Below are 25,973 nucleotides of genomic sequence, written 5' to 3' on the forward strand. Positions count from 1 at the left end.
GCGGCTCAGACTCATGTCCCTCAGCAGGAAAAGGGCTGCTGAGGTTGTTGTGGTTGTACCTTTTATTACTGGAAGTGTCAGTGTTTCAGAGCAGACGGGCAGTTCCAGACTGTTTTCAGGTCGGAGGGTGGAAAACAGAATTTTTGCCATTGTGCTTTTCCTCCTGTTGATGTCTGACTCTTGCGTCCTTTCCACGAGACCACATCTCAGACTTTGGCTGTCAGCAGTTTCCCTAATACTGTTTGTCCTCACTTGTTAAATTGTCTTGCAGTGGCCAAATAATAAGTTACTGTAGGATTTATAGCAGGAGGAGCAGACAAGACAGACCCACAAGAACAAAGTTGCGCCCTCACATGCAGTTAAGCCATTTCGATATGCTTTGATGCAGTATTAATTGGTCTGACTTGAATTTCATAATTTATAGGTGGTGAACATGGCCGATCATCACAGTTCTGGTGAACAGGTCCTGGTGGAGTTTACAATGATGGGGGTGTTTGAGTTATACCTCTGATCCCTTTAAGTGGTCCTGGCAAGTTCCCCATTCTTCCAGCATCAAAAACTAAAAAAAAGTGCATTAAAGCTATGTTGGAGCCATCTATAATGACAGAAGCCATCACAATGGATCTTTTACCTAAATTAATGCAGTTGCACGAGGCTCATGATTAGAGAAACCGCCCACCAGTTGGTGATCATGGTGGGTTAGTCTGATTTTGAAGCTTCCAACTTTTTCATGTAATGGCCCTATGGAAAATAAAAAAATACCATCACTTCTTTTGCCCTCAAACATTCAGTCTTCTCACATGAGTTATGAATTTTTGAAGTAAGATTAATGGACTCCACGAGTATTTGGCGTACAGAAACCATATGAAAACAAAAACCTTTGCAGCTGAGGGACATGTGCACATGTGCTGCCAGAGATGGGGATCCAAGCAGGCATACTAGTAAACAGGGATATTCTGAGACTTGGCAGAGACACAAAGAGGCTTCCAACAGATCTCAGACAGCACCTAGACACCACCTTCTGCTCCGACCATGTGTCCATAATCATGTTACTTAAAACACAGAGTCATCCCCAGACGGCCTGGGTCATCCCCCTCCGCCTCTGGCTCTCATGCATGCACGTGTGCAGCCATAGACCTTGTTTGTGTTGTCCTACAGCAAAAAATGCTGTTTGGAAAACCCACAACCTTGTTTATTATTTGCCCTGTCCATGTTGTAAACTGCAACCCTCTAGGATTGTGGGTAGTGTTGTAAGCTAATAATGTTACATGTTTGAGATTTTCATATCCACCTAAAGCTAGCTGGTCAAGCTTGCCTATTCCTGCACTTCTGTTGCTGAAACACGATAATCTGGAGGAGTTGGGGCCGCCTGTTGGTGAGAGTGCAGATTGCAAGAAAGGAATTCATTGTCCTCAACATAGGTGTTTGCTTAAGACACTGAATATCGTACACCCTACTGTATAAAAACACATCGCTTAGCATGCTAAGGCCAATCACACATACTCTAACATGTAAATACATACAGTTTAGATCTGTGCTAATGGTAGTATATCTAATGCTGCATTCTGCCGTTCGAAGAGCATCCGGCTAATGATTAAATGTTGTTTTCGTATAAAATGTCGAATACTCTGCCCTTACACATTACATCAGCAGTTTGTAATCATCTTGCAAGTAGCCAGACTGGCTTAATCACAGTTTGTGTGCATGCATGCGTGTGTGTGTGTGTGCAGACTGCAGTTTTCCATTTAGCTAATTAGCGGCATAAAATCTGTGCCGCATCTGCGTTCCATCAGTATCCAACCTTAGTCCAACGGAGCAACTCAGGTTACATAAGCGTCACAAGGCAGACGCTACCTACACACAAGCAGGCGTGCACACTTCAGTGGAGTGGAGCACAAATAGGCTCCGTATTTAGTTGATGGATATCCGTAGACGACTGAAATTTCGCTTAAATGAAACCTAGATACATAAACATGTCTACCCACATGCACCTACACATAAACACTGGCATAAGGCCTAAAGCAATTAGTCTCGGAGCGTTCGGTCTGCAGGCTGACGTCGGCTCAGGAGATCAAGTGTCAGAGTTTTGCTCCTTATGCTGGAGGAGAGGTAGAAAATAGAAGCGCCATACTCATGGCTGCCACACGGGGGCGACTGGTCGAAATCCATTCACGTTGCTCTACTGGTGATGAGCGCCAGCTCTCTAACACTGCCGCTTTCACTTACACTCATTCCCTGAAGAACCATCCCCCGATCCAACCCCCAATATATCAGAGCGAGACACCCTGAGCCAGGAATAATATTCTGAGGTCCTTTTTTCAATTATTATTTTTATAGCTTTCCTTTTTTTAGGGGCAGATGATTTGCTGTGTGTGTAATTTAACCCCACCAGAGTTGGCCTTCTTGCGATCTTATAGTGACCGTAAAGTTTATTACCCTAATAAAGTTTATAAAAATGAAGCTGTGTAACACATCACCACACAATTATTAATACCTGATGCTCTTTCACACTTTCTACGTGCGCTTCTCATGTTTGGAATTGATTTAAACTGTGGAAATTATGATTTGCTGCCTCATCCCGCTTGATTTTCCCAGTAAAAAACAGGCCTCTTATCTAAATTGGAAAGAGATTCCCCTATTATTTCCTCAGGAAGTTCCGGTTTCCTCCCTCAAATCCTTGTCACAGAACACCAGATAGGAAGTCAGATGGCTTCTGTCCGTCCTTTAAATGGATACCTCATGTGATGATGTGGATTTTATTAAATAAATCGAAAACTGTCCAAGAGCACTTTAAAATTGTCACTTCACTTTTTAAATGATCAATGCTAAAATTTAGTCCAGAAAAACAGTTTAGACCTGGTTGACACGCCCTGACATCCAAATCCCAGAGAATCGGACCCACAAGACACACATCTCACCTGTTTTCTTTTCACCTGTGCCTCCTCTTGACCTTGTCCCCCAGGGTAGTTTTGTGTCCGCGCTAACCACCCTAAGCTAGGCGGTGCGTAGAATAAGACATTGCTTGGTCGTCACATCCACCCAAGAAAATGTCTTTTTCCATTAGTATTTTTATTTTGTTCAGGACATGTTAGCAGGGAGCGCCTGCTCCGGAAAAAAAAGAGGAACATTTTTGTAGCTGATATATTAAGTCTGAGCTATGGTAAGTGCTTGTGCCCTTGAGTAAGAGATGTTTTTATACAGCATTTATATACAGCATCTATACATACAACATTCACACCAACATGGTTGCAGTGGGCATGCCAGTTCACGTAAACCCTCCAAAATGTTCTCAGCTTGTATAAAAACAACCAAAAAAAGGGGGAAAGAAATATAAACACACACTGACAAGAGATTCCAGAAAGCACCGGGTTGAAGTTAAAGAGAGAGAGAGAGACAGAGAAAAAAAATAAAAGCATGCATATACATCTTTGGAGATGGCTTCTACATTTTTCACCAAGCTAATTTCACCTTTTTCCTTTTTATTGGTACGTTAGAAGTGGGAATCGAGGGAAAATAAGCAAAAGAAATCGCAACGTGATGGGAGTCACGCTCGTTTTTTATCACTACTTGAACAGAATACAATGCAAATAGAAACTTTGAAGGAGTGCGGCGTGGTAAAGTTACATCGAACGCTATACCTAGTACACAGGTAATCTAATACATTCTAGTTATACCAGTTGTTAAAAGGTATTGTAAATAAAGAAGTTAACCCCTTGCTGCCTGGTCTACAGGCCAGCTCTTTCACAATTCAGTGGCTAACGTTCCAAGTTTTTTTTGTGTCTGTTCTTTTGGTTACATGTGACAGCATGTGTGTGTGTGTGTGTGTGTGTATGGGTGTGCGTGGAAAAAACATCTCTTGCAACTTTATTGGTTATGATGTGATGTGTGTGTGAGCGCACCACCGTGGTATGCTGGCGTTTGCTGTAGGCTAAATGTGCTACGGTTGCATGAACCTGGAAGCTAATTAAAGAAAGATGATATGTTGTGTTCAGAGGTCCAAGTCCACCGAGTGTGGATTAATGAAACCATCGCTTGGGGGGGCAGAGTTTGGTAAGGCAAGGGGTCAATGTTGAGGATGGGGCTGCAGGACAGACACACCCTCTTACAAAACTGTCACACACTCATTTACAAACGCATGCTCCCTCGCGGAGACGAGCAGGGCACGCTCTACTTCTTCCTGTAGTTGCCGAGCTGGATGGCAGAACGCTGGAAGACGCAGCGGAAGGTGGTTGGCTGGACTTCCCAATAAGGCACGGGGTTGCTGAACAGGCTGATGCCAGAGTACATGGCCTTCTTGCTGTTGATGCTGGGAGGACAGAAGTCTCCGGTGCCTACGGCGGCAATCTTGTTGACGTGGAGGTAGACCACCTACGGGGACGGATTTAAATAATAACGACCTTGAGTCGCCAAGTGGGATGTGCACGGCAACAATTTGGATAATAATAAGTCAGAAAAATGCAGAATAATCTCATGCAACCCAAACTGGATTCCTGCAAAACCAACATTGCAAACCAAAGTTAGACCCCGAGCAAGAGAAATAAAATAGAAGCATATGAAAATATGAGAGAAGCTAAACGATCTCAGCTAAGCTAAAACAAGCAATCCATTCTTTGTGGTAAACAGACAGCAAATGAGAGCAGCTCTTCTAGCCTTTCCTCTGTCTTTACCCATCTGGACCAATAAAGTCCACAAATGAATAGCAGCTAAATAGCGAGATGTTTGACAGGTGTGAACTTCTGGGCCTCGTTAACAGGGAACGTATAACACCAGTGAGCTTGCAGATAATTTACTCAAAATGATTTGTTTTTACGAGAATGGGACGGATGAGCAGTTACTTAAGCTCCAGAGCTCTATAAAATGGTGAAATGAAAGGAAGCTCAAATTATAACACCTCTAAAGGGGTCTGTTTACAATCCCCCGTTGCTAAAAAACATACTATTTTCTCGGGATGGGCTGCACAGACTGAACCCATCAGAGCATTGTTATGAAATCCTCGGGTGCCCGGACCCACCTAAATCAAGTCAGCTTATTCATGATGGTTTAGATCTTAGCAACAGGACTATACGTGATTGGGTCGTATAATAATCTCTATATTTACGAATCCAGCCAGTTATAAACTAAAGCATGTACCTGGATATACTTGTGGTCAGCCAGGCCAGAAGGAACGCTAGTCAGAGCGTTGTTGTCGAGGTGCAGCTCCCGCAGGTGGGGAACATTAGCCATTGTGCCATTTTCCACAGAGCTGATGTCATTGTCGCTCAGGCCAAGTCTGCAGGAAAGAAATCAGAGACGCGGGTATGAGCAAGAACGCTACAGAGCAATTTAGCTGCCTAAATTAATTACCAGGAGTCAATGGCACACAAAGCTGAAGTAGGACTGCCAGAAAGCTTCTGCACCTGTCAGTGAGGCCATTATTATCCCAGTCTCAACTATGTGAAAATGGAAAAGAAAAGCCATCCTTTGCTCATATCCCCTCCAAAAAACACTTAACTCACCCTTTAACAAAGTGTCCTTTGTTCTAGTTTGGAATGCTATCTGTTGCCCAATCAAAGACCTCATAAATGTGGTGATTTTACAGGCAAACCAGGTATTTTAATTGTCCAAAAACTATTTGGTGGGATTTTGCTTACACAATAACGACTCCATTAGCAGCAAAACCAGAGGCTAAAGGCAGCATGGAAAACAAAGAGTTAATCCCTGAGTTTTCATTATAAGAGAAGAAAATGAAATGTGCCTTGTGAAAGATTTTTCCTATGTCTTTAAACAGTCTGGTTAGCTGTGACCAGGAACATATGGTCACTCATGTTAGCCAACTAAATTGAATGTCATTACTCAAGTTTGAGTAAAACATTCTTCCTTTTGAAAAAAGCTTTATCCATCTGCCAAATTAACTAGTTTTGGAATATCAAGCCTGTGTCTCTGCAGCTACTGGTTACCAAATTACAATACAATGTGATTTCTGTCACGTTTGGAGTTCATTTGTCTCTTTTAATTCAGTTTGTAATCCCATAAAAGGAGGTCACAGGTCACACGGTGGCAAAAACTGCACCACACAGAATCTGCTACTAAAAGGTGCCACCAGCCCAAGCCCTCCTCTTCTAGATATTTAGATAAAGAAATAGTTCCTCTTACTTGGCCAGGTTCTTCAGACCCTGGACACTGGCAGCCGTCACCTTGGTGATTTTGTTTGCATCCAGATGGAGCTCAGAGAGAGAGCTAGGCAGACCTGGAAACACATAGGATGGCCAAAAGCATAAATAATGACAAGAACAAGTAACTTCAAACAGAAAGAACAATTTGTTAAAAAAAAAATAGAGCTGTGCCTTTGGGTATCTCTGTAATGTTGGTATCTGCAATTCGGATGTAAGAGACCCTCTTCAGGTCGGCAAAAGCGCCTTCGTCGATTCCTGCACTGTTCAGAGGGTTGGAGCCAAGCTCTGAGAACACACACATCAAAAAAAAAGAACATCAGAAACTGATGAACACGAAATCAATTCCCCCGCTGGCCTGTTATGAGAACACAGAGCTGAGTCATGAGTAAACACAGTCTTTGGCAGGGAAACTGCCCGTATTTGCACGCAGACTTTCTCTGCATCACATTGCCTGGTTTATCATGGATTATCATTCTTATACCCTTACACTTTCTGCACAATTTAGGCTTTTTGAAAGAATTTGTGTGACAGGAAGTGTGGAAACAAATCACAAGAGCAAAAAGGAATGGAGGGCAGAGAGGCTAACACTCATTTCTACATTTAAACATTTTCTGAGCAGTGTTGCCCTATAAAATCAGGGAAGTTTATGGCCTCATACCCATGACGATGATGTTGGACATGCCCTGGAAAGTGGCCTTTTTGATCTTGGTGATGGCATTGTCATGGATGCGCAGCTCCTGCAGGCTCTTGGGCATGTTGGGGGGCATGTCCTTGAGTGCATTCCTGGACAGGTAGAGACGCTGCAGCTTGGTCAGGGGGCTGAGGGCCTTGTTGTGGATGGCGCTGATCTTGTTGTTCACCAGGATCAGAGTCTGTGTGGAAGGGACAGGGAGAAAAGGTTCTACTGTTACACATGTTTGATCCTCGCTGCCTCAGGGTGATGGATGGACAGCTACAATTCTTCCTCCAAACCAGCCTGTTCTTGTTTAAAGGCTTATTGGATTTTGAAGTTCTAAAGTTAGAGCCTTGAGACCCGCACAGTGAGGCAATAAAGCTGTACCTTTAAGCCTCCCAGCATATGCTGAGTTCATTTTAAGAGGAATTCCCCCCTGCTGTTTGGCATGTGAGCAGAGGCAGGTAGACGTGAAATGTCTGGTCTCTTCTCATACCAGTTACACTATTGGGATCAGCACCAGCTGTCAGAAGGTTATTTATTGGAAAAGTTGGCAGGAATGAAAGTTCAGAGCTCATTGGTGAATAGCATCCATGTACCTGGTTACTTTAGGAGATGTTGGGATTAACAAAAATCATATCCAGAGCATTTTTTTGTCTGGGTAAGCCTTTTCAAGGATATAATACCTGATCTTGTTTCCTGGTGAGGAATTTGCAAGGCCTCGTTTTAGGGAAGAGTTACAGTATAGTTAGATAACCCCTGGCCTATCTTTAGGAATAAGACAGAAGAGAAACTGAGCAGATGGGAGGGACGTACTTGGAGTCCCTTAAGGTTCTTGAAATCATTCTCCTTGATTTCAGCTATCTTGTTGTTCTGCAGGTCCAGCAGGATAGTATCATCGGGGATATCCTCAGGAACTTCCTTCAAACCTGATGGGAAATGTTTAGATGTTAATTTTGATCTTGAATTTTGAAGAATGCTTGTCACAATGAATGATGCATGACGGACGAGTTTTTCATTGACAACGTTTTAGCCTTATGACCTGACTAGTGATACCCAAATTTTGGGGATCTTTTAAAGCTTCCACCCAGAGATCGGAAGGACTTTATTTTGCAAGTTGCATTGTTTCGGACTGGCAAATCAGATTTACAAAAACACGTTACAATCAAATTTGGACAAATGGGAGTTTAACAGTTACAACAAACTGAAACAACAGTCTCTGCATTGCTAATTCCTAAGGCAGGGGAGTTGGAGCCTTAATGGGTTTTATGGTAGTGCTTTAAATGTGCCAAATGAGTATTGAATGTGCTTTGAGACACATATGGTGGAAATTGGCCTTGAAACAAATTTCTTTTGGAGGAAGTGAGTGACTGCATGCCTAGACACTAACTTCACGCAAAGCTGTTTTGTTGGCAACTACATCGCGAGGCGGTTTAGTTGAGTTCTCGGAAAATGAGTGGAGACAGGTCAGAGTTGTGGCGGAGCAATCTACTGCATTTCTTTCTACGGTGCTTACGAAAGAAAACGATTCAGAAGTTGTCATGGACTCTACAGCTCTCAGATGTGTCAGCTCTTTTGTGTCAATTTGTAATGAATGGAAAAATATTTGGCAATTAACATTAAATAGAGTCATTATCTGTCAAAGAAAAAAAAGGAGTTTTGACACATACTTATTTCAAGCCTGGTTTTGGGCTTGATTTGCCCCCAGCACGGTCAAGAACGTCTGTCCATGAATGTTAAGAGTAAGTCAGTGGAATATTAAAGGTAACAGGACACTGAAGATATCTATCAATGAACCAAAAGAAAGCATCAGAAAACCAGACCTGAAGTTGTAGGCGGTCAATATGCAGATACCAATAAAAACAGCACGGTGGAGCTGGGCCCAGGGCTGACATGAATCAGGTCGAGACAAAGACCAGACTACATTTGTGAAGGAGTATCTGGCTATCTCAATAATTCAACAAACTCCTCACAGGGTTGGCAACCCTTCCTCCATTCTCTACTTTAAACTCAATTGGCAGTGCTTTAAGGGGTTCCTTACGGAGACCACCATCGATCGGTCAATCAGCCAAAGAAGCATGACAAGGTTGGAGGTTCATATGAAGAAACTGTGACCGCATCATCTCAAGATCAGGCTTGCTGAAGAAGTGCCCTCAGTGTTAGTGGACAGGTAGCACTGGTGGTCCTGAATGCCCAACAGGACCTCATGGTCCACATGGAGCACCCAGACAAACTGCTATTGACATGTCAACAGATAAAGAAGTTATTAATCTAGTAAGGACACGTTTCAATATTGAACCCAGCACTTTGTGGTAATAATGGTTTGGATACTGAGTTTTATGGAGGCAAATTATGTTTGGATATTTCTTATGAACAAGATTAGAGTTGAAAAGAGTCAAATAATTTAAAAAAGACTTAAAGATAAACATATTTTTTGATGCAAAATTTGGGATAAAGCACAAACATGACCTTCTGTTCTCCCGAACACTGATGAAAAGCAGAGCCAACAAGGATGTTTCCTGTCCTTACAGACCACATTATTACACATCACTAATATGTGGCAGTCTCTGCTGCTTCTTCAGATTTCAGATTGTTCCATTGGATAAAAATCAGATATCTTATAGGTTAGTTCTGTGATAAAATCCTGATTATTAAGTCATAGTCTTTAGTAGTCATTATTATTAAGTCCTAGTCAAGTCTTTTCTGTATTATTCTGGTGGCTGTTGCTAGGATGATAACAATGCTTTTAACATAAAATCATCTGCTGGTGGCCGTAAATATGGCACTGCAGGACCTCCTGGTCCACACGGAGCACTCTGACAGCAAGAAGGTCTTACTGCATCAGTAAAAGACACCACTTTTGATCCCAATTGTGAGTACCAATACAGGAAATTTGCTGACAGCACTTTGCCATCTTGCCACTGCTGATCTCTCCAAATACATGTATATATATACATAACTTCATAGCTTGCATGTGTGTCAGTGTGAGTGTGCTGTTGTGCACCGGCCAGCAGGCCTGGGGAACAGATGGAGGTTCAGGAGGTCCAACATGTCTGATGCAGGAGTGAAGTTATGTCTCTGAGGTCTGCCTGAGTCTGGTATCAGGACTGATGTCATTGAACCGGCCTTTTCCCAAATATCACGCTCCAACTGTATGGAGCTCTGATCTTGTGTCAGTGGCGTTTACCCATGAACCACCTGCCCTGATTTGTATAGGCCTAAGGTAGACCATAGACCTTTAAAATGAAAACCGCTCACAGAGATCAACCCCCAAAATGTTGCAAAGCACTTTTATATAGAAGAATAAATGAAGTTGGGGACTTTTCTATGACACAAGAGTTTTTATGAATCATATAAGCTGAGTAGCCACATTAGCTATAACAAAGGTGACAGTTGAGTAAATACTTGTCATTGTGGTCAATTAAAACAAATCTGCCCCACTAATTGAGATCTTGCTACTGTACCATTTTAAAAGAAAAAACATTGAAGCCTGTTCACAAACATCTGGAGGAGTTTCACAATTATCTCATTCAAAGTTAAATAAACACTGTAGTCAGCAAAATGGATCTGACTGCATCTGTGAGCATTTAAGACTCCACCAAAGGTGTCATGGTCCCAACAGAACTCTGCAAAATGCATAAAATAACATACCCCTCAGATGACCCCTTGGGTGTTGGTTGGATGCTGGGAAAAGTCTAACAATATTTTTCCTTTCTCCTGCAACTCTCCCTGCACTTTATAGTTCCCCTCCAGACACATATGAAAGCACATATAAATACTGGTGCTTAAACTCAGTGACGCAGTCCCAGATGATAAATTTGTGCATCATTTGCACCTGTAAGCTTGTTTTACTGAGTATAAGAGTAGATGAGATTATATAGGAAAGCAAAATAAAAAACATGCATAGGGTTACCGAGGTCTGAGCATTGGACCACTCTCAGGTGGCACTGGCATCTGAAGGGGCACTTGGGTATTGCAGGCATTGGATACACTGCGGGGATCACTGGATCAGGGGGCACCTCACGTACACCGGATCCAGCATCGTCCTCCATCATGAAGTCTAAGAAGCCGGACTGGCGGAAGGGCAGGGCCCAGCAGGCGGTGACCAGAAGCAGAGAGAGACAGGCCGACTTCATGGTGCTGCAAGCAGGGAGCCTGCAGAACAAGAAAACCAAAAAGGTTTGTGATGGTTTTGCTTGCGGAGCAGTTTGTGATTAGTGTGAGGGAGACAATGAGACATTGATCAAGCCCAAGAGGTGTCAGAGGTTAAGGCCATGAGGGTTAAACACCTGGGTGTAAAACTTTAAAGTGGTTGGTGAAATATTTGAGTCGGTACTTTAAGCCAAGATGGTGGAACAGAAAACCGCAAGTCGCAAAAACTAGTGGGCTGCTTTCAGTAGCTGTAATACTTAGGCCACAGCAGAGAGAGATAATAATAAGTTTCAACCTTTATGCCAATTACATTTTATCAAAAACTTAGCCTAAATTGCTAATTGTCCTCTAGCTGCAGGATGTTGCAATCCAAGAGGGAAGGTGTCTGCAACACTGACACCGGTTACATTAACTGCACAATGGTTCTCCTGAAGTTTCAAGCTAATTTAGAGTTTTATCAGTTCATTTAAAAGAGGTGTTCAAATTACATGTGTACGAATCCCTTTCAAAAGTTACATTTTAGAAGAAAGTACTGGCATACTAATGTGTCACATGCAAAAGTAACGTAATTTGTGTTGCCTACAATACCTGTAATATAAGGAAAGCAATGAATTTACTTTGGAAATAAACAGTTAACAGCTGCACATTTTCCATTTAAAAGTGATGTATTACAGTAAAAAAAAATTGATCTCTTTGTCAATACAGCCACAGCTGAAGAGAATCCTGCACAGTAGTCTATTTTTAGGTGCAACCACAACCTGATTTACCCGTACTCTCAAACTCCAGAAGTGTGGAAATCCACAAAACTCCCCGACTTTGAACACACGTGAGCACATGAGAAAAAGTGCACTGGAAGTTGCTCCTTCCTCCTTGGTGCCACAATAATTGAAGGGCGGATTTGAACCTCAGTCGCTTGACCCGAACATCGTGACCAAGATGATGGAGCTAACGAAAAACCAGCAGAGCTGAGAGCGAATGGGGAATGGTTTGCATGATTTGTGCACATGCATTAGACTTTGCGGCATTTTGCCTTGAATGCAAGTAACCAATGTGCAAGTATGAATGTTTAAAAGGCTGCAGCACTGTCACATAGGTTTAGGTTACTTTAGGTCGTGGATCGTGACCCAGTGGCTCTAAACTCAGGTTGTAATTATAGTCTCGGTCCACAAAACAGAAAGGCGGTATGTCTTCAGCCTGGTGTTTTTGGTGCTTTTGTACAGTTTCAACAGGCCCAGATCACTTCCTCACAGAGAGGAGGTGTGTTGGATGGGGATGTTTCCCTTGTTCACATCCTATGGAGCAGAAAACTTTGGAAAACACTAAAATGGTGATTTCATAAGTTGGCGAGTGGAGCCTGGGATTATATCACACAATGTTTTACATGTAGTTGCAGTTTTCCATCCAAACTGTTTACAGTTCTTTCAACTTTGCTCCTGTGGGGAGGTGTTGCAACAGAGATCTCCGGTCTGAACATACAGTATTTTCAGAGGACACGTTGTTCCAGACTGACTATCCTTGGCAGTGGTTTTTTTAAGTTAAAGGCAGATAAAGACTCAGTCCAAGGAAAACTTGGCTGCTGAATTGGGCTGTCATGTTGGATTTAGGGCAAAATTGGGTTGAGTTTGGTGCTTGTAGCTGCCATTGATTTAACCCACCATCAATAACAGATAAGTTTGGTCTGATAAGCATGACTCAGTAATACTGGAGAGGATATGAAAATCAATCATTCAGCTGTAGAACTGCAGAACTCCTCCCATCCGGTAAAACCAGAGAGCTAGAATATTCCATGTTTTCTGGAAATGTAGTAAAGGCCCGTTTTCTCCACTGATCATCGACCCACGTCTCCACGCTTTGACCCATGACCATGAGCACATAACCAGATATACATGCACATGTGCACCAGTGCAGGATTTCACACCCCGCCTTCTCCTCCACATGTTCTGCCGGGAATCCCTCAGCCCTCGTCTATGTCGGCTTCTGTTGTGAGCCAAAGAATGCCAAAAGGCAGAGACCAAAGTCCTCACAAACCAAACTTTATTGGGATTCAAAGGTCCCAGCATCACTGTAGAGATTTAATGAAAGTTGGTGGCTACTTCATGATAACTTAATTAAGGTAAAAAGCAATTTTCCAGGATTTGATTGTAGGGATGTGACTGCCTGTCCAGTGTGGTTTTTTTTAAGCTTTTTTATAGACTCCAGTTGATGCATGAGACAACCTGCTGTGCCCCAGGTGTGTTTCAATTTTTATTACCGGTCGGCTCTGATATACCCCTCCAGGGTGGCCTGCTCTGAAACACCTGAAGAATCTACTTAACACACACTCCTCAGCCTCCTTTATGTAAGTGTGCATGCTAGAGCCAGAGGGCTTCCAGAAAGATCATGCTGGAACACGACTTGACCATACAAACTCAACATTATCAGGAGGAGAATTGAGTCGGTCTCAGAGGATTAAAGTTACCCTCAATTCCCAGAGTGCTTCTGGGACCATGGGTGACTGGAAGTCAAACCTCGTCAAGACAAAAGTTTTCTTTTAACCTCCTGCTGCTTGGGAAACGCAATCTGGTTTTTGTTACCTTTTCCGAGAACTGATTTATCACTGGGGTGAAACTGAAATTGGATTCACCTCACTGTCAAGCAGATCAAAGTTTCCCCGTAATTTACCGCATTCCAAATATTAAAGGATATGGACACGATTCCCAAAATACAGACTTTTCTGCTTCGCGAGGTAGAGTCACCGACTGTATCCAGTTTCATGTTCTGAAAAGGTCCATTCCATTTTATGTCACTTCCCAGAAAAGGTTATTATCCCGCTTTATCTTCCTCTTGTCTTATAAAAACCTGCCATTTGTCATTCCATGCCCAACCCGGAGGGAAAACGGGTGGAGGCTGACATTTATCCTGGTGTTGGCAGCACCGTTGTCAATACTCTTGTGTGTCCCTCTTTTGTCTCACCCCCACCTCCCAAGTCTGGCCCCAGCAATACTAATGACTCCCAGACAGGAAGCTGAGCTTGCATGAGAGACTTGAGTCATTTTCCCTCTTTTTCTGTCAGTCTGTCCTCTTTGTCACAGTTTTTCATTGACTTTGAAGCTTGGAAAAATCCATAATGGCATAGAATGACCTGAATATAAATCATTTCTCTCTCCAATATTTTGCAATGGAGTCCAGATATATTGCAGAGTCCCACCTCCCAACTCACCATGGGCCTCCTGCTGCCTCTGCAGATCATCTGTCAGCAATGAGTCACTGAAAGGTATTTACAGGGCCAGAGGACGTTTAAAACACGTGTGGGCCTTTTAACTCCGGATGAAACCGAGCGCTCCCTCAGCGAGCCTGTACTGAGGCGCTCGGACACGAGTGTGGACGCATAACCACAATAAAATGTAGTGGGCTCTGCGAGGAGGGGCCGATGGGTATCACAAGGTTATAATGCAGAATTCACTGAGTGAGAACATGTGCATCTGCAAGTATGCAGAGATGAGGAAGTCATTTTGCATTAGAAAAATGATTCTGTTTTCAGTCTGGTCTTCAAGAATGTACTTTTCTCTGCCTCTAAGTGTGTTGGACATGGCTGAAAGATCTCTGAAGCCATACCATGAGGAAGCCAAGGAGTTGACCGCATTTCATCTGTTCCATGAGAGGAGTTGTCGGCTTACCACCAACCTCAGCGCCGCTATCTAGACGTGCCCAAACCTTTTCCTCCCTTTCTTCTCTTTCCATCACCTCCTCCCTCTCTGGGCCCTATCCTCCAGCTTATGGTGTTTTCTTTCTCCCTCTGAGTCCTTGGCAAGAAGGGCCCACATGTGGAAGATTTTGCTGGCATTTAGGGGCAACGGACCTCTGTTCATTTCCATTGTTAAACTGGTCTTTTTGACCCAAAGGGTTTGGGGTCCAGATGGGACAAATAATGCAGCCATGGAGTTAAACGCTGGGCCTTGTCTGGTTTAAATGTTAAACATCTGCTGTACCCACTGGTGAAATGCTCCACTCCTCTGGGTGCATTTTAGTGTGTGTTTATGCAACTTTTAACCTCGTTTCTTTGTCCCATTTTTCACTCGGTTCTTTTTTCCTCTTGTTCGGCTTCGCTGCAGCTGACTCTTATTAGCTCTTTTTCCCTGCTGGCACAAAGGATGTAACGAGTAAGCTGAGGCTTGTGTGGCGGCCTGTCGGGAAGCCCCCAGACTCCTTTGATAGAGGAAGCGGCACCGTTACAGGATTAATGTTTTTCTTTTTTCTTCCTCTTCATCATTCCCGCTTTAAAGCCTCTCACTTTGAGTTGCCCCATAGCGATTTGTGCTCTGTCGTGCTCAGGAGCAAATGCCCAAGTGGATCAGAGTGGATTCATACTGGGCCGCAGATCAGACAGATAAGAGACTGTGGTTAAAATGGTCTGGTGAGCTGCATAATGGAAACAGTAACTGCAGCGGAGACAACTTTTTTTTTTTTTTTTAAAGTCCTGACAATGGCCAAAATCAACACAAAGAGGTTCTCCTTATTGGAGGTACCCCCCACCCAACATCCACCCCCTTTTCTCATTTGTAGACTAGTCATACACACCACAGGAGGAAAATGGAGACATGGAGCGAAAGCTAATCTAAACAAAGGGAGAAATGGAACAAATTAACGTGAAACGTTGGGTTTTCCATCTGAATATTCTGCCTCCCCGCTCGCTCCTTATGCTGACCTCACTAATGAGTTTTCCAAAACACCAAACAGCCTTGAGGAATGCACCCCCATCTGAAGAAACAACAAGACAAAGACAACCATCTCATCTGTCAGGCACAACCCGGAGTCTTTGAGGCAGGAAAAGCCGCCGGAATATGTTTGATTGGCAGAGCAGCAAGGCACAAGCATCAATTGCCCCACCACACCCCCCCTCCCCCTCCTCTGCCCCTGGTCACTGAGCTGTGTGCAGATTGGATTGAACATTGTGGTCCCTCTTTGCAGAGCTGTGGGAACAAGACTTGCCAACATGTCCAGAGTATGTAAGGGGTTGAAGGAGAGAAATGTGTGAAGACTGTGTCATCAGTACGAAACCACAGTTAAATTGCAGAAAGAGAAAGTTGCGTGTGATGCAGAGATACTCACGGCATGAGAGTTTTCCTACCTGTTCTCAGCAGAATCAAGGCAAAGTGAGGAGAGGTGAGATCGACTCCCAAAAATCCAGTCGGGGGGATGAGACTGAAGTGGCTGCGAGGTAATTGGACTCGGAGCGCGTGTAGCCAAGATCAAGCAGGTGTGCTCTGTCACAACAAGGGGAGGAGAGAAGGAGAGAGGAAGAAAGAGGGGAGAGAGAGAGAGAGTGAGGGAGGGGTCTGACACCACGCTGAGGGCCCAGACAATTGGTGGAGGACTCCCCTCCTTTTTTTGCTGCTCGAACAGAGGTAGAGGGAAGGAAAGGAGAGGGAGTGGATATAGAGGAGCGGGATGGAAAGAAAGAGGAGGAGAGAGTCGGTTCTGGGAGTCACCCTGGCTATGACATCTGGTAATGAAAGGTCCGGTGGAGAACGCACATTATCTTTTTTTCCCCCCTCTCGTTTTATCTGTCAGCCTGCAGCGCATGACATCCAACTCTATAGAGGACAAGCCTTAAACAAGCATACGTTCATTTTATAAAAGTAATTATTGCCCAATATAGCTCATTTGGATTACAGGGGACATGATGACACAATGTCCAGTTTCTTTTTCAGGGAACTGGGTGGCACACATGCTAGCAATACATCACTGATGCTAACGTGTGTAGTTTAACATTACTTTGGAGCTACAGCCTGATGATGCATTAATCCAGAAGATGAATTCATCGTGAGCAGGACATGAATCACAGTACTGTAAAGTAACTTTACAGGAAAACACTTCAAACTTGTCCAGATATTTAACTGGAAACCTCAAATGAGAACCTCATGGTGATGCTGTACCAAAACTCAGGAAAGCATCAAAGTCATTGGGATTTATCCACAGCGAAACAGGAATGCTTCAAACACGCCAGCCCGGAGATCATGGGTGTGGGGGGATTTGTTGCTAATGCACACTGGCGCATGCTGTTTATGGTCAATGTTAGCCAAAATGTCACACGTAGCCATATTCTTATTTTATAAGAAACTCTCACGAGAAGCGGATGCTGAACTTTGATGGGAACCTGGACTGTAAACTCAATCAATCACTGGTATAAAAGTTCTTCGGATGAGGAGCAGTTTTTCTGGCTTTTCCTCTCACAAATGTCACCGTGTCTCCCAGCAGAAGGCAAAGGGCAGACCACACACAGAGGAGCCCCGTCTGTGCTGGAACCTTTTGAAAACTGATAAACAGTGATTTTCTTTTTCTCTTATTCCCTTTGATTTTGGTTTTCTTGTGAAATGGCATCCTCAGTCCATGTTTTCCATCTAGAGATGAAGTACTTCTCACCAAAATGGAGGGAAACGATCACAGAAAAAGGGTCAGAGGACCGGGAAGAGGATGATTTTAATCTATTTTACCCATCCATCCATCCATTTTCTGTTTCTTGGGGGTAGTTTAGCCCGTACCATCACCGGGCGAAAGACTGGACTGTGGGTTGGGTTGGACTGTGAAAGAGCTACACCACGACCTTTTCCTTAATCCATCTGAAGGGCAGAAAACAGATGACACTGGTGTAAAATTTTGCAGGAATTGACTGAAAAGGGAAAAAACAAAACAGCATTTCTGAAGAAAAATCCAGCCTGAGTCAAAAATCCAGGAAGACGTATTGGGTTATTCCAGTAATAACTGTACTTAACGAGGTCAGAGGGTCCATGCCTTCATCATCACTTTCGAAGTCAGTGGAGAATTCGCCAGAAGCAAAAAACTCTTGGCAGATTATTTTGACCTTTGAGCTGTGAGGTTTTGTTTGAAAAAAAAAAAATCCAGGCAAAATCATCCTGTGTTGAGAATTTCTTTGTTCCTGCGCATAAAGGTGACCTGTATAAATGCATGGGGGTATAGACCTGTTCTGACGTGTCTCGTGGATTCCTTATTGGCACATCTGTACAATCTAGTAGCTATTCCTGATGCTACTACGCTAGCTGAGGCACAGTATCTCGTTTTAAGAGACACCATCAGTTCTGTGAGTTGACACCAACAGAGCGATTTAAACCTGTTAAAGGACACGAGAGCGTACACTGACGAGGCAAAAAAGACCCTGCCTTGAGGTGCTTAGACAACCTTTGTCCTCCTTAAAGCATCAACCAAGTCTTTGAAGGTGTTACAAATTCCTGCCCCTGTGCTAGCTAGCGTACAGCAGGTGAAGGGGAAGATTCGGACGCATACTGGTGAAATTTCAGAGATCTGGTTACTGTAAAGCAGCAGGAAAGACCCTCGTCTTGCTTGCACTCACATCCACATTCTTCCACTAAGTGTTTTTTTTCTCCCCTGATTATTTTACCAGCGCTCAGGTGGTTCTGTCGTTGTCATTCCAGGCCCGAAGTGTCTCTGCCCCGATGGACAAAACAGGCGCACAAACAAACACACGCACAGCGGAGGCACCAAGTGATGGCAGCGACATGCCAACAAATGGTTGTTGTTTGCCGGCACTGCTGTGGGAAATGGACTTGTTTGGGCCAATCAAAGCGAGACTGTGCGCTGATTCCTCCATTCATGTGATAATTAGGTCGTGAGGGAAAGCAGTCACTTTGGTTTTGTTTTTACAGCTTTTCCATTCAGACGCAACCCCTCCCACACACATTCCCATATTTCTATCTTTGTGGGGACCTTCATAGACAGCCATCCCAAATAGCCCCCTAAACTTAACCTGATCCCAATTCTAACCTCAGCCTTAAAACCAAGTTAAACCCGTAAACAGTCCTTTGGAAGTATGAAGCGCAGCCAAAATGGCCTCACTTTGCAAAAATGTCCTCACTTAGGCAGGTGGAATGAGTTATGTGGTGCTCAGAATGTAGCAAATACAAGAACACACACACACACACCATAGCTGGGTTTGGGTCCACCAATTAAAGGGAAAGATTTAATTGGTAATATTTCTTGAGTGGAGGACTGAATAGGCTCTGAAAGGTTTCACTGATCTTTGTCCTCGTGACACTGCCTTGTTGCCGACGTTGTGGAATTCACCCCAAAGCCGTCTTTTTTGCTTCTTTGGGGTGAGAGACAAGAGACGGTCGCACCAGCATTGCTTTGGTAGGGACGTGGCTGCAGGACGTTCGGTCTCTATGGAGACCGACTTCGGTCAAGTCAAAGAGGGGAAACACTTAACAGCCAAATTTACGCCGTGCCCTAAAACAGAGGAGCGGAATATGGTGAGACAGACAAACAGAAGCTCAGAGATATAGAATAACAGAATGGATGTCGCCTGTCTGACCCAGTGCAGCATAATAAAGGCGTTAAAATACTGTTATTATCAATATCTATAAAAACACAGCTGCTCGGGACTTGATTATTATGGAATTATGGTCTCGGAGATCCGGAGGTTGGACAGGGTCTTTGATCTTTATACTGCTTTGTTGTATTTGATACTGTTCAGGTTCAGTTTGAGCTGATACCCAGTCACAGCGACACAGATGAAGCGGCACACATTCCTTCTCTGCATTAAGGAGCTAACCTTTTCAGGTCCTGCTAACGTGATTGAAATTCCAACAAAAAGGGGAGAGGGCCGCTGATAATTGAAGCCATTTGTTCTGATCTTTAAGGCCCTTAAACCAGGTCGTTTTACTGGAAATCTCAACCACAAGTTCGGCTAACATGAAGCTAATGGCAGCAGCAATGAATGACTGATTCTTGCTCACTTGCTGATTGGATTCTGAGCAAACTTCCAGGAAAATCTGAAATATGCAATGTTTATGCGAGCCCCCTGGGCCGTGACCTCTCCCCCGCATTGTTACATCAGCGGCATTGAGCAAATGCAGCTAATGTTTGCTTAGCATTAAAGTCAGAGATGTAAACATCATTTGTAGTAAATCTCTCTCCGTTGGAGTTGAGGGAGTGGGGGATGAGGCCTTGGCGCTAACACGTGCTGGATCCAGAGGGTGATAAGAACGTTCCTCATCTGTCCTCCTGATGTCAAATGTTTAGTAGCCCACGCCATTGCCAGATCGGGTTGAGTGCTGACACAGGATCTGTGGCCCACTGGCCCAACTGGTTACCACACACAAGGTTTAGATTAGCTTGGCTCTCTTGTACAGTAAATAACTGTCCCTCATGTCTCTGCCTTCGACCTGCCCTGGAGCTTTACCCCCTTGTCAGGCATGGACTGGCCTGCTATGCTACACCATTCCGAAGCAGAGCACCAACAAGAAAGCTGACTGCAACACATTTCAAGTCCATCAATGGTTAATTTAAAGTGGAGAAAAGCTCGGCCGTGCTGTTTGTCGTTGTGGCGTCCAAAAATAAAATAAAATAAAATATGATGCAGGCTTTAATCCTCACCCCTTCCTCAATAACAACCCAGGAAATAGTTTCTGCCTTCACTTGTGCTGCTGGGACAAAACACCCAACGGGCTTGGCATCGTTGCCTAACCGCAAAAAAAATAAAAATAAAAGAACAGCCAAACAGTTCTCTGAAAATTAGTGATACTGTTGCGATTGCAGGTCAATTTCAGGCATTTTTGAAGGTTTTACAGCCTTTTGGCCACAATAGTCAGTAAAAAATATAATATCCTGAGATGGCTTGTGGGTGGCTCAAAATGAATGATTCTTATTTTACAACATCATTAACTTTCATTTTTACCACTGTGGTCTGTCTTTATCAGACCAGTTAGAACCCTAAACAGAACTCCATTATCCCCCTCTCAGAGCGGAAAGTTGCCCTTTTTGAACCAATGAAGATAGATATTTGTGCATATTCTGCTGTCAAACAACAAACTAAGGTTTCTCTTTTTTCCCCCTTGGTGCTCCCAAAATCCATCCTGATTTAGGGAACCCTTCAGCCACGAGTTGCTGCAGCCTTGAGAGAATTCATTAATCACTTGAGTCTGGATGTGTTTGGTGCGTGCTTTTTTTCTTTTCACAATCTTTGCTCTTCGGTCTGTTTCTGATTTACGGCCCCGAGCTGAGCAGCCAAGCGGGCCCCTTGTCTGCCAAAGGAGCCAAGCGCAGCCCTCTCTGACCCCTTTTTCGACGAACATGACAAACGTTTTAAATATAAAACTGTATTTTTGCTCTTTTAGTCGGATATCATGGAAACAAACTTGTATTGTGTCACTAATGACCCCCATTTTGAAAGATAGCTTCCAGATGCTACATGCTACTATCTCTATATCATGATTTTACAGGGTGTCGCTGCCAGCATCATTATTAACAACACACAGATGGAGAAATATATAGTCGCCCCCCCCCAGTCAGAATTCTTGGAAGAGCTTCAGAAATTTCAAATGATTCCTTGCAGATCTGCTCCATCTAAAGTGCCAACAGCAGTTCAACCATCCAGCAGAATTCCTGGTCGGAAGAAATGATGGAGGATGAAAATCCCCAGGTGGCATTTTCTAAAAGGTCTGATCAACATTGAGGAGGGAATTAAGCCGCGCTTATCTTACATATCCACACAGAAGTCACCTTAAATCCCCCCTCGGCACCCACCAAAGGCAAAAGATGATTGTGAGAGTTTGGATAAACTAGCCTAGGAAAACTGTTAGCTGAAGCAGTCCTGCCAAGAGGAATTCACCGATCAGTCATTAGAGCAATGCTGTTAGAGTATACACTGAAAAATAAAACATTTATTGTTATGTGCTTCAAAAAAAACAACTGGCAGCCCACAAGAACAGATGGATTTATTTATTATAATCTGAAATATTGAAAAGTAAACTCTAATGGACTTATTAGTGCTATAAATACACCATATTTAGTTAATGTACAAATCCAAAACAGACTTTGCAGAATGGTTTTATGGCTTTAAACGTGCCTCGTTGGGTGATATAAAGTGTTATATTTAGTCATTTTTCCCCATGATGTTTTATTTTAGCATATTTCCACATAAATGTAATAAACCAGATGCAGAATTTTGTCTGAGATTTAGGGAAAAATGGGCGGTAGATGGCTTCCGCAGGCCAGTTGAGGCTCTTCGGTGTCCTTAGACTGACATGAGGAGACGGAGCCACGGATGGAGTCCTCCATCCGTGGCTCCGTCTCCCAACCACGCTAGGCAACACTCCCACGTCATTGAGGACTCCTCTATCCAGCACCTTGCTAGCCTCGTGTTGATAAAGCACCGCCTGTTGTTGCGTCCACCAACATTTGGTGGCATGTTTTGGAGCACTTGATGTCTGAAATTGTAGCAGTGACCCGCAAAATGCTGAGCTAAAGTCCACTGTTCGTGATGCTGGAGGTTAGCAGCACGTTAGCAAGAGCACATGTAGGTTTTTAAATGACAAACAGCGTGCTGATGATGTGTTGAACATATGGGGAAGGTAGAAAATGAAAAAAAAACAACAGCTGAATTCCAAGACAACCGAGTCAACATCCCCCTGTCAATAAATATGAAATAACTGTAGAATAAAACATGATATGTTGCCTCCAGCTGCCAGACAAGTTGAACAGGTGTAAGCAACATTTAACATGCTCTCCAGTCTGGCCTTTGCAGATGTTTGTACCAAAAACTAGCATTACGTCAAATATCATTATTAATCTTCAGGATGAAACAATGACATCAACACTTAAAAATGGCTAATTGAAACTTGGAGACTAGAGAATCTCAGAGGATGCAGCATATAAACAAGCTGTCGATGTGACGGAGCCAAAATGTTCTTGAACCTCAGGAGGATCACTTTTAACCCGACATTTTTCTGAGGGAGTTTGTTATTATAGAAGCAGAGTTCCTCCCAGTCAGACGGAACCAGAGAATCTATGAGTCCAGTCTGCAGTTAGCATGATGATAACTGGTCAGAAATGCCTCAGATCTTCGTCCAGATCTCTGTACCTTGACACTCAATCATGAATCTCAGGACAATCACGGTATAAAAACCACAAGAGCTTTGCTAGATTTTCTGCTATCTGAAGAGTGACTCAGGAAATCATTTTTTTAAAACTTGTAAAATACTTTGGAATTCGGAATGTCCTGATTTTAACATCTTATAAAAAGGTCAAGCCGATGGTGTCAATTTTCCCAATAGCATAGCCATATGGAAACAATTAAACATGCCATAAAAATAACTAACAGGCCCAGTTAAACCTAAAAAGTCTATTCGCTGCCGTATATCGTGTGAGCAGCTCAAACGAGGTGGGACAAGGGTTTCTGGTCCAGGTTGAGTAAATTTCTGGGAGCTTGTCGTCACTGTGAGGTGCTGTGTAACTCCCCGTGAAATGTCGATTTATGGCTTTTACTCTGGGAATCGTGAAACAACCTCTACAACATTACACTGTTGTACTTGCAGCTGAGCCACGCAGCTACTGGTTGTGGATGGAGGAAGAAAGTCTGAACAGTCCCGGAAACAGGGAATGGTCAACCAGAGTAAAAGTCTGCGACAGCGCAATAGACAGTGGATTTGTTAGCAGGCTTTAAAGAAAACTAGCTGAACTCGTGATAGAACTACAGAAAACTGCTGCTTTTGCTCTTTTCCAGGCTCTAACTACATTAATCCTGGAATGTTGCTTTGATGTTTTTATTTTGGCCTTTGATCAATTTGCAACAGACTTCAGTATGGGACTTGACCCAGACACTGTGGCTGTCATCATGTCCACATCCTGACCTGGCAGGAGCAGCGAGCGTCCATCCTCTCGCAGCTCCTCCTCACCAGAGCAAGATGCTAAAGCTAACAGTATCCCATAAAAAGGTTCCACCGCTTCATCCGTGCTGGTCGTTGCTGGTGAATCAGCAGTCCAGAGTCTCATTGTCGCATTCAAGAGTCTCGGAACCTGCGAGCTCATTACCAAGTAGTTGCTTTTGAGGATAAAAATGGACAAAAATCATCTGATCAGTCTCCTTTGCGGCACATCTGCCAAAGAACAATGAGTGAAAGAATGTCTGGCACGCTCACAGTTCCCTCCCACTTCCTCACTGTCACCAAGGCCTGACATTTTATTATCCCGTTATTGCTTCACATTTGTCTAAATGTCATGAACTTCATAACTTGTGGAATTTAAACATATACAAATGAGGAGGGTCGAAAAAGTGATCAAGAACGCACCCAAACTATTCCCGACTGCAAATCTGGCGAGAATCGGGAGAAATGAAGTGGGTTAGCATGTTGGTGTTATGCAGTTATGCGCTAACCGCCAGCGTTCTCTCCCAGACTCCTGATAATTTACCTGTGGTCAGCGGCAGACCAGCTGGGACCAGCTGCGGTCCGTCTGTACTCCTGTGTTCTCCCGAAAGTGCTGAGAATACTCCCAGCGTCTCCAAAAGATTGGCCCACCGGTCCAGGGCTCTTTGGCCCGAATGACTGGATCCAGATATCGGAGGAGTTTTGGGAACCAGCAGGGCAGACGATCGGTCCGTTTCTCTTGGACCGGACTGGGTTTTCCTCTCTCGTCTTGCCCTGGTTCTTTCCACATACTTCACATTTTCTCATCTGAGGTTGTGCCAGGATAAGTGATATTGATCCACTCGAGCGTACCTTGAGGTGGCGGATAGGAGTGGCGCCGAGTCAGGTGACATCAGGCTTCAATCAAAACAATTTGAATAAATTGGAGAAACAAGAAGAGGAAAAAAAAGGCTCGGAAGAAGATCGGCAAGGAATCTTGAGCCAGGGCAGCTCACATTTAAAAGATGGCATTTCAAACAATTTGAACTTTACATAAATCCTGGATAAGATTTCTGCAGTTCTTTGCACACGCGCATTCATATATTTGGAAACCAGCTGCAGTTTCACAATACGTGGCACCGGCCGCCGTTCCATAAATCTGCTTTGAAACAGTCCTGCCCCCCACCCCCCCTCCCTTCATTAAGTTGGCCTTCCCGCTTTGGAAGCTGTTAACTCGTAAATCAGACGCAAAGCTAAGGGTTTGCGCGAGGGTTAAAAGGTCGTAGTATTTTAGAGCAATAGACCAAAGACATTCAGGCCAGAGCTGCTTAACTTACATCAACCTACAGTTTACCGTTTAGTGGTGTTAGCATAACTTAGCAGTGATTTTCCCTCTTCTAGAAAACATTACTCATAAGAGTTTTATTGCCAAATCCTGATGACTCAGCAATCGTTGCAAGTCCTCCGACGGGTGTGCACATTCAGTAACCGCTAAGTTCCTGCTGAGTGGAGCCTGAAACGGCTACACGCTTGTGTTTTGCTAGCTGTCACGTTGCCGTGTTCATGCAGCTATTATCCTGCGTCCGCTGTCTTGACTTGAATGGCTGTCTTCGTCGATTAACGTTGTAATTACCGATCTGGGTAATCGAATGGGCCGAGCCATGGTTTTTGTTAGCGCTAGTTATCGCTGGCAAAGCACTGGGGAGGCAAACAAGCCGCAGTGATGTTTTGGACAGTGTCCTGGGGCCAAAACAGGACGGCATGTTCCGACTTTCTGCCCCCTTAAACTTTTCATGCCGTCCGCCTGTGTCTGGACTTGTGCGCCACTCCGTCACCCGTCTTTATCGCCGGCAGCTCGCATTAAAGTTGTGTAGAGGAAAGTTGTATCAGAGGAAAACAAGATCACCTCTAATTTACAAGTGCTACTAATTCACTTTACAGCAGCTGGATTAGAGGGGAAACAAGGAAGTGTAGCTCGTGTCAGATGTTTTACAGTAGCGTTAGAGAGGCGCTAACTTGAACCATAAACCTTTTTGGTTCCATCATCCAGGGATCTGCAAGACATCCGTTGTAGCGTTAGATCGGAGCACTTGAGATCAGTTGAAGGCAAAAATGGTCCCTCAGAATGAGAGCAGTTGCTTTCAAAGCCACTAAGTGCATCATTTTCCCACTTTTGGAGCTTCCTCGTCCGTTTTGAGCTTTGCAGCTCTCCTATCTTCAACAAAAGTTCCTTTCAGAAGGTTCTGGGTGGAACCATCCCAAAGCGCCTTTTCCAGATTTCTACCCGACTGCTGAGTCTGCAGGTGCTTCGGCGTTCGCCGTTGACCTTCATCTTTTCCTACAGCCTCTTTCATGACT

The 25,973-nt window shown here is 43.9% G+C and overlaps 1 protein-coding gene across 2 annotated transcripts; it reads right to left on the reverse strand.

The window, feature by feature from the left end:
- Window positions 1–3,050: 3,050 nt before the first annotated feature.
- On the reverse strand, window positions 3,051–16,286 carry dcn (decorin). Of its 2 annotated transcripts, none has more exons than XM_029851648.1 (8): window positions 16,066–16,286; window positions 10,739–10,980; window positions 7,642–7,754; window positions 6,811–7,024; window positions 6,324–6,437; window positions 6,133–6,226; window positions 5,131–5,269; window positions 3,051–4,368 (listed from the first exon to the last, which is right to left on the reverse strand). In XM_029851648.1, exons 1-8 carry the CDS (start codon window positions 16,068–16,070, stop codon window positions 4,168–4,170), a joined length of 1,122 nt encoding a protein of 373 aa, XP_029707508.1. In that variant the 5' UTR covers window positions 16,071–16,286; the 3' UTR covers window positions 3,051–4,167. The 2 variants fall into 2 exon arrangements, with proteins under 2 accessions (XP_029707508.1, XP_003972838.1); XM_003972789.3 differs by having other exon boundaries at window positions 16,085–16,279.
- Between the last annotated feature and the right edge of the window lie 9,687 nt (window positions 16,287–25,973).

This window comes from Takifugu rubripes, chromosome 18 (assembly GCF_901000725.2).
Source record: "Takifugu rubripes chromosome 18, fTakRub1.2, whole genome shotgun sequence".
In the NCBI taxonomy this organism is placed as follows: Eukaryota; Metazoa; Chordata; class Actinopteri; order Tetraodontiformes; family Tetraodontidae; genus Takifugu; species Takifugu rubripes.

What these genes read in the sequence shown, in the direction of transcription:
- dcn (XM_029851648.1), bottom strand. An exon ending in GTCCAACATCATCGTCATGG is followed by an intron (nt 6,438 to 6,810) that starts GTATGAGGCCAT and finishes GTGTGTTCTCAG; the next exon opens with AGCTTGGCTCCAACCCTCTG. An exon ending in CATTACAGAGATACCCAAAG is followed by an intron (nt 6,227 to 6,323) that starts GCACAGCTCTAT and finishes ATGTGTTTCCAG; the next exon opens with GTCTGCCTAGCTCTCTCTCT.